The 16,316-nt window shown below is 31.3% G+C and overlaps 1 protein-coding gene and 1 long non-coding RNA gene across 2 annotated transcripts in view; both read right to left on the minus strand.

The window, feature by feature from the left end:
* Nucleotides 1-3,181, minus strand: part of LOC146939666 (uncharacterized) — a 39,437-nt gene extending 36,256 nt beyond the window's left edge. Inside the window, exon 1 of the long non-coding RNA XR_015031745.1 lies at nucleotides 3,086-3,181. This is a non-coding gene — a long non-coding RNA (uncharacterized LOC146939666). The remainder of the gene's footprint in view (nucleotides 1-3,085) is intronic.
* An 8,134-nt stretch (nucleotides 3,182-11,315) lies between these two features.
* Nucleotides 11,316-11,926, minus strand: LOC146939668 (cliotide T2-like). The gene is made up of 2 exons (XM_085749804.1): nucleotides 11,811-11,926; nucleotides 11,316-11,620 (listed from the first exon to the last, which is right to left on the minus strand). Exons 1-2 carry the CDS (start codon nucleotides 11,860-11,862, stop codon nucleotides 11,334-11,336), a joined length of 339 nt encoding a protein of 112 aa, XP_085605930.1. The 5' UTR covers nucleotides 11,863-11,926; the 3' UTR covers nucleotides 11,316-11,333.
* Nucleotides 11,927-16,316: the final 4,390 nt, after the last annotated feature.

Raw genomic sequence — 16,316 nt, forward strand, 5'->3', positions numbered from 1 at the left:
CAAGTAAATTTGAGTGTTGGAAGAAGGCCATGGAGACTGAACTCACTGCTCTTGTACAAACTGGAACATGGAAGATAGTTGATTTACCTCCCAACATTAAACCTATTGGCTGCAGATGGGTTTATAAAATCAAGCACCATGCAGATGGGTCCATAGAAAGGTTTAAAGCACGTTTGGTTGCTAAAGGATATAACCAGATAGAGGGTTTAGATTACTTTGATACATACTCTCCTGTTGCCAAGATGACTACAGTCAGATTGGTCATTGCTTTGGCTTCCATACATAATTGGTTTATTCACCAACTTGATGTTAACAATGCCTTTTTACATGGTGAATTACAAGAAGATGTGTATATGCAGTTACCCCCTGGCATCAATGTATCTAAACCTAATCAAGTTTGCAAATTGGTTAAATCCCTCTATGGATTGAAACAGGCTTCTAGGAAATGGTATGAGAAGCTCACATCTTTATTATTGGCTCAAGGATACAAGCATGCTAACTCAGATCATTCTCTCTTCACTAAATCCACTGCTACTGCATTTACTATTCTTTTAGTCTATGTAGATGACATTATACTAGCAGGAAATTCCATATCTGAGTTCACCAACATCAAAACCATCCTTCATGCCTCTTTCAAAATCAAGGATTTGGGTCAACTCAAGTATTTTCTGGGCTTGGAAGTTGCTCATTCTCAGCAGGGCATTTCACTTTGTCAAAGAAAGTACTGCTTGGATCTTCTTGCTGATTCAGGTCTTAATCATTCAAAACCTGTTTCCACTCCTTCTGATCCATCCATTAAGCTTCACCATGATTCTAGTCCTGCTTACACTGACATTTCTGCATACAGAAGATTGGTTGGTAGGTTGCTATATCTCAACACCACCAGGCCTGATATTACTTTTGTTACACAGCAATTGAGCCAGTTTTTGACCAAACCAACTCAAGTTCATCACAATGCTGCTCTGAGAGTGTTGAAATATCTCAAATCATCTCCAGGCAAAGGTTTATTCTTCCCTAGAGATTCAGCTCTTCAGTTGTTGGGCTTCTCAGATGCAGACTGGGCTGGTTGCTTGGACTCCAGGAGGTCCATTTCTGGTCAATGCTTCTTCCTTGGCAAATCCTTGATTTCATGGCGCACCAAGAAACAACTAACTGTTTCCAGGTCCTCTTCAGAGGCTGAATATAGGGCCCTTGCAGCTGCCACTTGTGAACTTCAGTGGCTTCTCTATTTGCTTCAAGATTTGCACATTCAAACCACAAAACTGCCTGTTTTGTATTGTGACAACCAAAGCGCCTTGCACATTGCTTCCAATCCTGTATTTCATGAGCGTACAAAGCATTTAGAGATTGATTGTCATCTTGTACGTGACAAACTTCAAGCTGGTGTAATGAAACTTCTTCCAGTTACTTCTCAAGCACAGATAGCAGATTTCTTCACTAAAGCTCTCCTTCCTCAGCCTTTCAGCATTTTATTATCCAAGTTGAATATGGTAGACATTTACCATCCTTCAACTTGTGGGGGGCTAACACATCATGGAGAAAAACATGAGAATTAGAGTAGCTAGACCAATAACTTGCGCAACAAGTTACTTTGCCCTAGTTAGTTTTCAGTTAGTTAGATTAGCTTTTATTCTCTATGTGCTGGTTCATTGTAATAGAGTACACCTCCTAGAAACTATATAAGTTGTACTTGACCTTCATTCATCAATTAATGAGCATAATATTCATTCATTCTTTCTTTCATAATAGTGTACTTACTAAATAGTTATATCAATTTTAAGGTCATGTTTCAGCATAAACAAGCAAATATGCCTAAGTATAGCATATATTAAGCCCCTTTTTTCCTCTAAGAACTTATCCTTTTATGTACTCGCAAATTATATCACCAAACAAAATGTTTAATTGATTAAAATTACTGGAAAGAAAATACGGACAAATTATTAGATCACCATGCAATAGATCCTTTTTTTCATTTCACATTATCTTGGTCATGTTCCTTGTACATCACATAAGCCGAACACGATTCAAAGTTTGAATTATGAAAGGGAAACAACTAGCATTTTCCATTTCTTTTCACTCACTATTAGTCGATCATAGCTATATAATCAATGTCAAACCAGCAGAAAAATAAAATAAAAGACATTTCAACATATTAACTACTTGTAAATTATGTGAAAAAGCATAAGCTGTTTATACGGCTACAAATCTCATTTGGGATACCTTCCAACTGTATCTTTATTGCTTCAAAAATTGGACCGATCTCTAACTCAGCATCCCCCATTTTGTCATCCATGCTCAATATTTTTCACATACTGCATTGCAGGTTCATGTTTAAAATATTTTCGTCTCAAATTATTTCCCATTTGAATATTCAGATAGTATTAATTATAGGTTTTCAACAATATTCATATTTATATATATCTCAGCAAACATACACTAATTATTCCTTCCACCAAATTCATATTACAATAAGGACAACTTAGTCAAAAAAATCGCTTTTCCTTAATTAACTACGCGAGATATGATCTTCCATAGGCATACCCCACAATTGATAGTGTTCATAATCCCCAAAAATTAACATATTTTTGCTGTAAGGTAATGTTTGTATGGTTTAAGATGTGTTCTGTCGTATATATACAGATCAAATTTCTGCCAATTGAAAAGGCTTATCATAATTTTGTTCTTGTATATATTAGGATATTTTCTTCTTCTTTGAAACTGGTATTAGAAATAGTTATAGCAGAAAAAATTGTAACGAATTTGTTCGTCTAGTGAGTTGTTTTGTACTAAATTATAATGTAAAGATATCTTGTACTCTTCTTTTAAATTATAACGAAATGGTAATGAAATTCAATTGTTCAAATTCTGATTCATCATTTACCGCATTGTCTAATTGTGCAATTTCCTTGATTTTGAGAAAACATATATTAATTAAACAACAGCCCTAACAAAAGCATAAGAAATATCTTCAACTATATATTATACATATGAAAATTAGAAAACGAGTAATGGCATACATTACTTGCAAATCAACACCATATCTTACATGACCAAACCATGCACATACATCATTATTTTAAGATACCCAATTATTTAGTCGGAAACAAAGACTATTTGTTTAAAGTGGTACATAGATGCATAACATATATCTGGCATGGTAGGCTTTTTTGACATATCGATATTAAGCTGGAAGAGACATCTTCAAGAAGTCTTTGTTGAATTTATAGCTTGATGCCATCTTGAATGCGTCTTCTGCTTCAGCGATAGAGGCAAAACACCAGCCATATTTGAGATCAGAATTAGGAAAACGAGCACAATAATTCCCACTACCCTTGTTTCTGCATTCAGTATCAGATTGACATAAGTCAGGATTTTCTTCAACCATCTTTTTCATTGAAGGAAGTTCGGTGCAGACGCCCCAATAACCAAAAGGATCCGGTATATTGCAATAACAATGACTACTACAATCATTAGGAAAAAATACATAGCAAGCCCGTTGACATTCATCTCCTTCTATTTTCTTCACCGGGAACATTACTGTAAATGACGAAGCTAATTAAAGTTTGAACAACATACTCATACTAAATTGCCTTTGAAAACTCATGGGTAATTTACCCAAACCAATCAAAAATAGCCATGTGTCCTCCACTATAACAATCATATTTATTATTTTATTTTGCAAAAATTTAGCATGTATTTTATTATTTGCATATTCACCCCATTTTAAATTAATGACATTTTACAAGTTAAACCATCAAATTAATTAAACTTCCCTTCCAATCCAATCGTCACTCTCCAAACTTTTTAAAAAAAAAAAAAAACTGGTTTCATTCATCTTCTTCAACAATTTCCCCACCAATCCAATCCAATCACTGTCCAAACTCTTTTTCTTTAAAACTGGGTTCATCAGAATTTAATAATGGCTTTGAAAATCATTAAAAATTTAAAATATCATATTCCTCGGAATCGGTTTCATTCATCTTCTTCAACAATTTCCCCACCAATCCAATCCAATCACTGTCCAAACTCTTTTTCTTTAAAACTGGGTTCATCAGAATTTAAGAATGGCTTTGAAAATCATTAAAAATTTAAAATATCATATTCCTCGGAATCGAACCAAGGTGCACACACTAACAAAATTCTTACTCCCAATCACTGTCCAAACTCTTTTTGAAAATCATTAAAAATTTAAAATATCATATTCCTCGGAATCGAACCAAGGTGCACACACTAACAAGATTCTTACTCCCAATCACTGTTCAAACTCTTTTTCTTTAAAACTGGGTTCATCAGAATTTAAGAATGGCTTTGAAAATCATTAAAAATTTAAAATATCATATTCCTCGAAATCGAACCAAGGTGCACACACTAACAAGATTCTTACTCCCAAACCACTTGATCAATACATCTTTTATGAAATTATTTGGAATGCAAGATATATGATATTAATGAGCAATTTTTTTTTTTTTTTTGCAGTAACTTATAACCCAGCTTTAGGCAAAAAAAACATATGTGTATATATATGAAATAGTAAATCTTTCTTTAAAAATATATGAATTCATTCATTTGATTTTTTATATTTTAAATATTATTATTTTATATAAATTCATACTTTTATCTAGATTCGATGAACTTCAGCAATGTTTCATTCGTGATCAACCAAATTGTGATTTATTTTAGGTCTGACCTTTCGTTTGGATCAGATAAACTGTTTAAAGGTATTAAATGAAAATTATCAGGATAAATGAAATGTTTCTATTAAATATTTTTGCCTTATGTAAGAAATATGTTAAATATTTGCATTGCGCTCTTTGAGGATTTTATTTGCTTATATATGCTGATACAAATTTTATGTATCAAGATGAGAAAGTTAATATGACAATTTTGAAAACTAATAACTATTTTTAAAATATCTACATTAACGTAGTATTTCTTCTAAATATCTTTTTTTATTTTATTTGCAAAACATCGTTAAATAATTTTTTTTTTGAAGAGGACATCGTTAAATAATTGCAGTACACTCGTTGCGGAATTTATGTGCTTATATCTGCGAAAATATATTTGTACTTGCAGTGAATACGATTCTATAAACTAAGGTTTATAATGTTTAGGTCATGCCTTGAGAATGCTTTCAAGGTTTGTATTTATAACCGTCATTGGGCCTGTTGAACCCGCTATTTCAGGCAATGAAACAGATGGGCTCAGGTGATTGCGTGTCGCTTCTAGGTCCTTCTAGAAGGCTTTGAGGCGGTTTACTGTGCGTGGGACGCGCAAAGGCTTCTTAGCCCTTTTGAAGGGCAAATTTTCCCTTGCTGAGGGCGCTTCGTCCGTATCCGGGTTTCCCCTGTCTACAAGCTCCCCAAACACGAGTCTTGGGACAAGGCAAATTGGTTTTAATGTCCTGAGTGCATAGGACTTTCTGGCTATATGAAAGGCGTTTTAACCCTTGCTATGGGCGCTACGTCCCTCAACCGGGTTCCCTAGTCCAATATTTTTATGTACCGGTATGAGAAAGTCGATGTGTAAAATTTTCAAAACTATATTGAGGCAAAATCCCTAATATGTTTTAAAGATAAACAAATCATGATGATTAAATGATTAATGGACTTTGATAGTTTCTTCGTATTTAATATGTATTCTTGAGTGATTGACTAAGACATGAATAAAGTGTAAATCAAACCAAGAATCAAGTGATCAAAGAACATTAAAGATTATGAACCCAGTCAGAGTTCAGAAGGTTGTTCCTATGATTTATTAAGAACAAACCCAAAAATTAATGACGATACCAAGAACATTCATGGCACACGGGACCTAAACAAAAAGCACAAAAAATGACTATGACCTTAAACCAAACAAGTAACAAAGGTATTTATATGAATAAAGGTCAAAAGCACATTCTTTGTTCATTTAAGTTTCATCTTGAAAAGTATTTTTAAAGTGTAGGATTAAATTTTGAAATGACCACAATTCAAACCTCTTCTTGACTTATCTACTTCAAACTCATGATTATTTTTTCAGAATATTAACTTTAATCTAGTGTTTCTGTTAAGTATTTTTTTGTTTTATATGCAAAACTTTGTGAAATATTTGCATAGTATCTGTTGCGCATTTGATTTGTTTACAACTACGAAAGTAAATTTTTATGTATTGATATGATAAAATTTTAAAAGTTCATGATCATTTTTAAAATATCAGCATTAATTTAGTGTTTCATTAAATATTTGTTCTATTTTATATGCATATTAGTAAGATTAATAGATTGATCGATAACGTATTGGAAAGTATGAGAGATTGAAGATTAGATTACTGGTGTGATTTCTTGGCATTGACGTTTGAGATTTCAAATTGTAACAACGTAATTATCTTTTCAAATATAATAATTATATTATTAATTTTATCTTTTTAACGACATCAACAAAATAGCATTATTATTGGAAAATTTGTTAATTGTATAATTTGAATAATAAAAATTTGTACTTGAAGTCAGTACAATATTAGAAACTAGGGTTTTGACTGTTTATGCGATTTCTTGAGGAGGCTTTCAAGGGGATATTTATAGCCCGCTATGGATTGGGCTTTCTGTGACTTAATCCCTAAGTCATAGGGGCTTTAGGTCTTTTTACCAAGCTCTAGAGGCTTCTAGAAGCTAGGTGAGGCGGTGCCACTAGGAGGGCGCACCTAAGCCTCGGGAAGTCCCAGGAAGGGATTAAAGTTAGCTTGAGGAGCCTCTCTGGAGGGCCATTGTGTTTTAATCTATGAGGAATTCTTGTGCTTAGAGCCCTTCTTTGGGTTGGCATCATGTCTTTATTCAGAGCCCGTCAAGGGTTAATGTTTAATTTAAACTAAGTTAGCTGGAGAAGACGACAATAGTATGTTTTGCTTTAGCTATTTTTAATGATAGCTTTTCTTTCCTGGGGTTGGTGTAATGTCGACGTTCAGAGCCCCCTTATAGAGTTGGCAGAATGGCGTTCAGAGCTCTTTTTAAGGTTTGACGTAATGTCGATGTTCAGAGCCCCCTTACAGGGTTGACAGAATGGCGACTTTCGAAGCCCTTTTAAGGGTTGACGTAATGTTGACGTTCAGAGCCCCATTGCAGGTTTGACGAAATGGCGACGTTAAGAGCCCTTTTTAAGGGTTGACGTAAAGTCGACATTCAGAGCCCCATTTCTTTTTGTTATTTTATTGATGTCATTAATGTTACATTTTTGGTATAAAAATAATTTTTTTGCACTTGTTCCGGAATTAAAAAAAGTTCCATTTGTTCCTGAATAACTTCCTTTAAAAGGGCTTTCGCTTCCGCAGTGAATGTCTTGGTAGAAGATATGATTTCGTTGAATTCAAGTTTATTTGTTTTCAAATACGCTCGTAACTCAACGAGAAAATAATCACGAGTTTTACAAATTTTATCATATTGACTTTCTTATTTCGGTACATAAAAATTTGCTTCCGCAAATATAAACATTTAAATTTTGCGATGAGTGTGGTGCAATTATTTAACGATGTTTTGAAAATAAAATAAAATAAAATATACATATATTTAATTGAAACACTACATTAATGTTAATATTTTTAAAATAGTTATTAGTTTTCAAAATTGTCATATTAACTTTCTCGTCTTGATACATAAAAACCTTTACCAACAGAGATATAAGGAAATAAAATCCTCAAGGAGCACAAAACAAATATTTAACATATTTTTTTACATATAAAATGCAAAAAAATAATAATCAAAACATTACATTTATTCTCACAATTTTCATTGAATAACTTTAAATAGTTTATCTAATCCAAACGAAATGTCGGATCTAAAATAAATCACAATTCGATTGATCACAAATGAAACATTGTTGTAGCTTATCGAATCTAAATAAAAGTATGAATTTATATTAAAAAAATATTTAAAATATAAAAAATCAAATGAATGAATTCATACTTTTTTATTAAGAAAGATTTAATTTTATTTTTTTTAAGGATGGAAAGATTTACTATTTCATATATACATACACATAAAATGTTTATTTTTTACTAAAGCTGGGTTTATAAGACACGGCAAATATATATATATATATATATATATATATATATATATATATATATATATATATAATTGCTCGTTAATAACATATATTTGCAATCCAAATAATTTAATAAAAGATGTAATGCTCAAGTGGTTTGGATTTAAGATTCTGGTTAGTGTCCTTAAAAAAAAAGATTCTGGTTAGTGTGAGCACCCATTCCTAGGGGAATCCTAGGGGTTATAATTTTAATTTTTAATGATTTTTGCAAAGCCATTCTTAACTTTGGATTGGAGGGGAAATTGTTGAGGATGAATGAATGAGATGAAATCAGTTTAAAAATAAAATAAAATTGGAGAGTGATGATTGGATTGGAGGGGAAGTTTAATTAATTTGATGGTTTAATTTGTAAAATGTCATTAATTTAAAAATGGGTGAATATGCAAATAATAAAATACATCTTAAATTTTTGCAAAATAAAATAAAATAATAAATATGATTGTTATAGTGGAGGACACATGGCTATTTCCTATTGGTTTGGGTAAATTGCCCATGAGTTTTGAAAGGCAGCCTAGGCCTCACCTTATTAGAAGAATAAAATCAGTCACCAATTTGGAAAAAGCTGCTTGGTACGATGGTAGAGACACGCGAAAAGCAACGAATGAATTCTATCCATTGGATTATTTAATTTATAATAACCATTGGATTGGTTTTTGATTTTAACTTTTATTTATTTCAAAAATATAAACCGCACCCCACCGTTTATCGTGTGGAGATCGTGCTTATATCATTCGCACCATATAGCAAAGCTGAACCAATTTTAGATAGAAAAAAACAGGAAATTTATTACTTCCGTTGATAGATTTAGTGGAAAATGATTTCATATTTTCCCTCACATAAATTATGTGGGTAATTGATTATTTAGGTGTTAACCCTTCGGTTCTTAAGAAAAAAGAACTTTGGTAATTCGGTGTTCGACCATGAGTTAAGTATAGATTGATCAAAGATTATTTCACCTATGAATCGAAGTTCGTTTCTCCCTGTCAATTTGTCCCTTAGAAAAGATAATTTAATCGGTTGAACCCAATCATTTATTAATCAAACTAGATATTTTATATTAGACTCAAATGTAAAAAAAAAATATATAGTGTTTTGGCAAATTAGATAAAAAATAATAAGATTAATAAAATAATTTAAAACATATTATTGAAATGATAAACTAATTTAAATTAAAGGTAACAGTGGAATAAAAAATCACCTGAAAAATACATATTCCCTTTATATATAAAGTATAAATGTATTTTTGTTTTTTTAATTATTAATTGTGTAACAAGTTTTACCAACAAAATTTAAAGTATACACAAAAATTTAATAAACTTTATATATGAAGTATATATCCCACTCCCAACCATGCAATATTAAGTATGTACTGTGTTTGGTCAAAAAAAGAGTATGTACTATGTAGGTGTCATACGTTTAGATTTTAATTAAGCGAAATGCTTGATATCACAACAACTTATATCAAGAATGCTTCACGACTGCACAAAACAAGCTATCTTTTTTTCCACTTAAAGAGTTTCACGATGGATAAAATGTGGCATAAACATGTGTTTATAAGTGGGGTAATCCTCATTTTACAAACCGATTTTGTAAGGATGATTTATGACCAAATATCAACAAAATATAAATAGAAATGCATCGTATATATTAGTGAGGAAGATGATTGAAATACATACAGAATGCGGCAAGCAAGAAGACGGCAAAAGGAGCAAGCTTAACGCAAGCCATTGATTGATTGATCAAAAGAAAGAACCAGCTACAATATACTATTGTTTGTTAATTATGAGCTCAACTTTGTATTGCATTTCTTGCATGCATCAATTTATAGACAAAATTAATGTTTTTGCCTTATTAAATTCACAAGCGAGGGACACGAGGTAAATTTAATAACTATTTCCACTAAAATACACAAGCTGAGGTAATTGTTAACGTCTTCTATATGGTCCCCCTCTCAAAAGAAAAAACTTCTATATGCTTATCTATAACTGAGGGTAAACAAACACAAACTTTGTACAAGGATCGACTAATACTATAATAACACGTGATTTAACTTCATATAAAGATTCGCGATGTCGGCATGTAAGTTATTTTCAAAGGAAATGAGAACTCATAAAAGTCTTTACCAAAGGAAATGAATCCCCATTTTCCAAGTGATTTCCACAACGTTGATAACCCTCCATTTTAAAATACATGTCGTTTTTTGACAATGTGCCTTATGCATACAACTTATTTTGACCATATTTTTTAACTAATATATGTGCATGTTTATTAAGCGCATTTTTGTCCATTCAAGTAAAAAATATGAGTCAGCAACCACTTATCCCAATTAATGCATGACACGTCAGCTAATCACTGCCACCTCAGCGAGATTATTACATGAGGTACTAAATTTTAAATGATTAACTTTTGGCAGGGCAAAATGTCAGGATTAACGAATTCAGGGACCAAATTTTAAATGACCCCTATTTGCAGGGACTAAACACATATAAAAGCCTTTAAAATATAGTATAAATAACCAAGTGATTGTGACGTGGTTAATGAGCTTTATCAAATGAGGAAAGAATCCAAGTTCGGTTTCTGATAGAACAATTCTTGATCATACTTTTTTTTTTACCTCTCGACTGAACTAGAGCCATTTCCTCTGGTAACGGGATGGTTAACTCCAAAAAAAAAAATAGAATATACATTTTATTTAGTATTGATTATTAATAAAAACAAGTTGAACATTAATTCTTTTTGATTAACTGAAATAATTTTTATGCTCTTTTTGAAAGGAAGAGTAGTGGCCGTCGTTGGTTAAGAAAACAACACAATGGTTCTAAAGTGTGGAGTTATATTTTGCATGTCATGTGATTTTTTTTGTTTATGGATAATTTGGAAACAGAGAAACAACAAAATTTTTAACCATAAAGAAGAATCAATTCAACAGCATTTGGACCAAATAAAGCTACTCTCTTTTAGGTGGCTAAAGGCAAATCATGTAAATATTGTTTTTGGTTATCATAACTGGTGCCTAAGCCCTCTCTCTTGTTTGGGTATCGTTTAATTGCTCTCTTTATATGCTTCGACATTGTATAATTGTGCAATTTTCTTGATTACTTGAAAAAACATATATTAATTAAACAACAGGCCTAACAAAAGCATAAGACATGCTGCTGAAAGGCAAACCATTCACATACATCATTATTGAAATTTTATAGTAGTTTATAGATGCATAATATATATCTAGCATCGTAGGGTTTTTTTCACGTATCCATATTAAGCGGGAAGAGACTTCTTCAAGAAGTCTTTCTTGAACTTATAGGTAGAGGCCATCTTGTATGCGTCTTGTGCTTCAGAGACAGAGGCAAAACACCAGCCATATTCGATATCAGAATTAGGAAAACGAGCACAATAATTCCCACTGCCCTTTTTTGTGCATTCATCATGAGACCAACATAACTTAGGATGTTCCTCAACCTTCCTCTGAAAATTCCCACTTACCACATTGTCTTTTTTGCAGGAACCATAACAAATAGGCATCACACAATCAAAGATTACGCATTAACAACCGCTATCACAGTCTCGAAGAAAGGTACCGCAAAGACGTCCATCACATGCTTCTATTTTCTTCATCGAGAACATTGCTGTAAATTAGTTGAGAGTCGATTCTGATTAATCTTTCATAATTTATAAAACATAAATAGAAATGCATGCATGGTATATATTGGTGAGAAAGATGATTGAAATATATACCGAATGCAGCAAGCAAGAAGACAGCAAAAGAAGCAAGCTTAACATAAGCCATTGATTTGATATATCAAAAGAAAGAACCAGCTACAATATACTATTGTTTCTTAATTATGAGCTCAACTTTGTATTGCATTTCTTCAGCTTGCATGCATCAATTTATAGACAAAATTAATGTTTTTGTCTGATCCATGGATCCTGAAATATTGCCTTATTAAGTAGAATTATTCAAAAAATAATAAACAATTGGTCCCCCTCTCGAATAAAAGAAAATTCTTTAAAATGGTCCGCTCAAAAAACTTCTATAATCTTCCTCAAATATTACAATCGCAATTTTATCACCTTTAACATAAGGTTGAAGTAGTTGACTCAACGAAATGTTGAAGACATTGTTTAGGGCTTGTGCCAAGATTTTTTTTAGATATGCACGTGGTTTTGAAATAGGTTCGGAGACTATCGTTTGTGGTTGCAACATAAATTCAAGACATGGCCATCTATTCTCTAATTATAAAACTTAATGTCTACCAAAAATACAATCTTACCCCTTCTTAATTTTTTGACACGTCATCAAAATTATATTCTTTTGTGTCTTTTGCTTCAACCTCCCTCTATTTTTCTCTTTTAAAAACAAATTAAAACAAACTCATTCGATAAAACACACTAACTTAATCTTTTTTTAAATTACCCCTTCTTAATTTTTTTACACGTCATCAAAATTATATCATTTTGTGTCTTTTGCTTCACCCTCCCTCTATTTTTTCTCATTTAAAAACAAATTAAAACAAACTCATTCGATAAAACACACTAACTTAATCTTTTTTTAAATAACAGACAAACTTAATCTTTTATTTTCTAATTATCTATTCTCTAATTATGAAACTTAATGTGGACCAAAAATACAATCTTACCCCTTCTTAATTTTTTGAGTCGTCATGAAAATTATATCCTTTTGTGTCTTTTGCTTCAATCTCCCCCTATATTTTTCTCTCTTAAAAACAAATTAAAACAAACCCACTTGATAAAACACTCTAACTTAATCTTTTTCTAAAGAACAAATAAACTTAATCCCAATCAAAATAAATTTTTCTATAACTCAACTTCTAAATATCTAAAGAGTTAAAAACAATTTACAATCTATTATCTTTCTCTAATTATTAAAGTTAATATTTCTCTAATTATTGAAGTTGATGTAATTTTGTAACAAAAAATCCAATTTATTTTATAGTTGTATCCAAACAAATTAAATTATTTAAAACATGTGATTTTAATTACAATAACCAAACAAAATAAATCGTGATTTGTTTTATAAATTCTCTTAATTAAAAGATATCAAAATCACTTTTATTTTAATTTGTAACAAAACGGGTCCTCACTTTTATTTTAATTTGTAACAAAACGGGTCCTGAATTGTTTTTTTAAGAGGTGGTTTTTATCATGATAGATTTTTTTATAAATTATTGAATTTCATTTTTTTAATTGTAACAAATTTGTCATGTATTTAATTTACATTTATTAAAAATAAACTTTATGACGTACATGTGATTTTATCTGATCATGTGTTTCTAATAAAAAACATTAATAAACACATTTCACATATGAATAATATCAAAAATATAGGAGAAACATTTTATACCCATACTTAAAAAAACATGGGGAAAAAAAGAGTAAATAAAAAAGAAAAGCACAGGACTTTTCTTTGACAAAAAAAGCATAGGACTGTTTCTCACTATTACATATTTTTACATCCAAATTTATTCAATTATATCCAATTGAATGATCACAAATAACATAACTTTAGGAGAGTTATAAAATCTTTCTCATTTATAAATTATACATGGGGTTAGTATTTATTATGAGAAATACAACTACTTTACATAAAATTACACATCTTCAAGATTACTTCTTTTGTATAAATGATTTTCATATGTTTTTTGGTTTATCTTAATGTCATATTATAAAATTATTATTTTTAATCGATATTCATTATTAATCATTATATCCTTTCAAAGAATGGTTATACAAAAAACACAAGACAAATGTTACTCCCTAATTAATTAGACACTAACTAATATTGTTATACAAATCATACATGGGACAGCAATCGGTTACATATTAATTAGTTAAAAAAAAATTTATGTATTGTATCTAGGCATGGCAACAAAACTCATATCCGCGAGTACCCATCTGAATCAAACTCAATTTAATGGGTTTTTCCCTGCTTTGACTCGGTTTGGGTTTTTCCCGATTTCAAAACACTGGTATGGGATGAGTAACAAGGATATATGTATACCCTCCCCGAACCCGTACCCAAACTCGTCCCGAATGTAGAAAATCATTTTATTGCCCCCTTTTATATAAAAAGAAACTCAAACCATAAATCATTTCAGTCACATAATCAGAGTCTCAGTCTATCAGATGACACTCACTTCTGAGAGTTCTCTCTATTCTCCATCACCATAGCCATGATCTATCATCGTCATTTCTTTGCAGGATAATGCATTGCAACATTGCGTATGAGGCAGAAAAATACTTGTATTTTATTAAAAAAAAATCCATTGCGGGGATGGGGCAGGGATACCCGAACCCATCAGAGACATGGATGAGATTTGATTTCTTATTCCCGTTGCGTATGGGTAAGGTAGCAGGTAAGTATATGATAGTAGGGTATGAAGACGGGGAAGGTAAAACATGTCCCCACCCGCCCTATTGTCATGCCTAATTGTATATTCTAAACAATAGTGGGAGTAATTATAATATACTAATTGTAATTATAATTTGATATAAGAATCTTAGACGATATACATATTTATTGTTTATAAATTCATATAAAAATAAAAATAAATGCTAAAAAAATTACAAATATTTTTCAGTGATATATAAAAATCATGGGCTTATTAACGTCCCCGTTATCATTATTGTGATTTTATTATTTATAATATTTTCACAGATATTTAGTCTATTACTTTATAATATTTAATAACAACTATTTCAATGTTTTTATTTTTATCTTCATCTTTATCATTAATTTTATTTTCTTATTTCTTAATGTAAATAGTATTGGAATTGTGTTTTTACACATAAATCGCGATTTAAGGATCATCCCGTGCGAAGCACGGGTCTGTTGCTAGTTTAATGATGACGATAATTTATTTTATTTTTGAATAGGCAAAAAGAAGCTTTTATAAAATCAAAATGCATCAAATAGCACAAGATATGCTAAGTTAATGCTAAAAACATGGCAAGAACAAAGCCTGCGGATAACAAATGCCCTAGAGTACAACCGTAGTGATCCTCCCTTCTATTGTGATGGGAGAGGATTAGGTTAAGGGTCATGTTAACTTGTGCCTTAAGGGCACATGTTAAGGAACCCAAAAAGAGCAATTTTATATTGGAAATCATGATAGTTTAACTTTTAAAAAGTTGAATGCACGACTTTTGATACGTTTATTTCTATTATGAGTTTCTTAACATGTGCCCTTGAGGGCACAAGTTAACATTTGCCTTAGATTAAAGGTGATTTAGAGGGGATTATTTAAATGTGATCTCGACCAGGGTTTTCTTGGTCATACGTATCCCTTGGGGAATTAAAGCTACATAGTTCTGTATTAATTGGGACTTAGGTTTATAGGTCTAGCCGACAGGGTCATCCCTATGACATTGGAGGCCCTACTCTCATAGTAAAGATATGTCCCTAGAAAGAAAAAATAACACAATTTTTTTATAAGGAAAAAATGTTTATAATGTTTGTTTTTTATAAGGAGTCAAGAGCCTCTTCATTTCTTCCATTTGGAGAGAGATAAAAAGACAAAGAATTTAAAAATAATTAATAGTGGTGGGGGTAGGACCTACTACATACTTTTTTGTATTTATCTCTCACTAAATGGAATTGTCCATTTATTTTTAGTAAGAGTAAAATACACTCCCCTCCCCTCAAAGATGTAAGTATTACACTCCCCTCCCTTCATGTTTCAAAACACACACTCCCCTCCCCTAATAGTTACAATATACACACTTCCGTCACTTTTTTTTAACTCAGTTAACTTTTCAAATAAATTTATCTTACATTATATTCTCTTTTACAAAAATAACCTTTAACCTTTGTGAAGCATGTTAGTGTCATCTCAAAATCTCCTTCGATAACCTTTAACCTTTACAAATTTACAATCCATCACCATTATACAAGATATTTTTTTTTGGTTGGACAATTTGTGAATCAAAGAGTCGATAAAATGTTGAATCATTCTTACAGTGTCGAAATTTGCAGTTCTCAATCTAAGGCACCAGTGTTTCCTGAGAATTAGATCTTGTTATTGTTACTCGTCTGACTTGTTATTATTAATTAACAAGAAACTGGTTGAAAAGGGTTGTGCCAATAGAAAACTCAATATTTGGGATTTTAGGGCTATTGCTTCGGATGTTAAATTCCAGAAATTGCCAATAGAAAACTTTCCCATACAAATACGTTGCTTCAGGAAATTATGAACAATGGAGAGATTTATTTTATTTCATTTT

Source organism: Medicago sativa, chromosome 3, assembly GCF_051527215.1.
Source record: "Medicago sativa cultivar Bolivia chromosome 3, Bolivia_mono, whole genome shotgun sequence".
Lineage (NCBI taxonomy): Eukaryota > Viridiplantae > Streptophyta > Magnoliopsida > Fabales > Fabaceae > Medicago > Medicago sativa.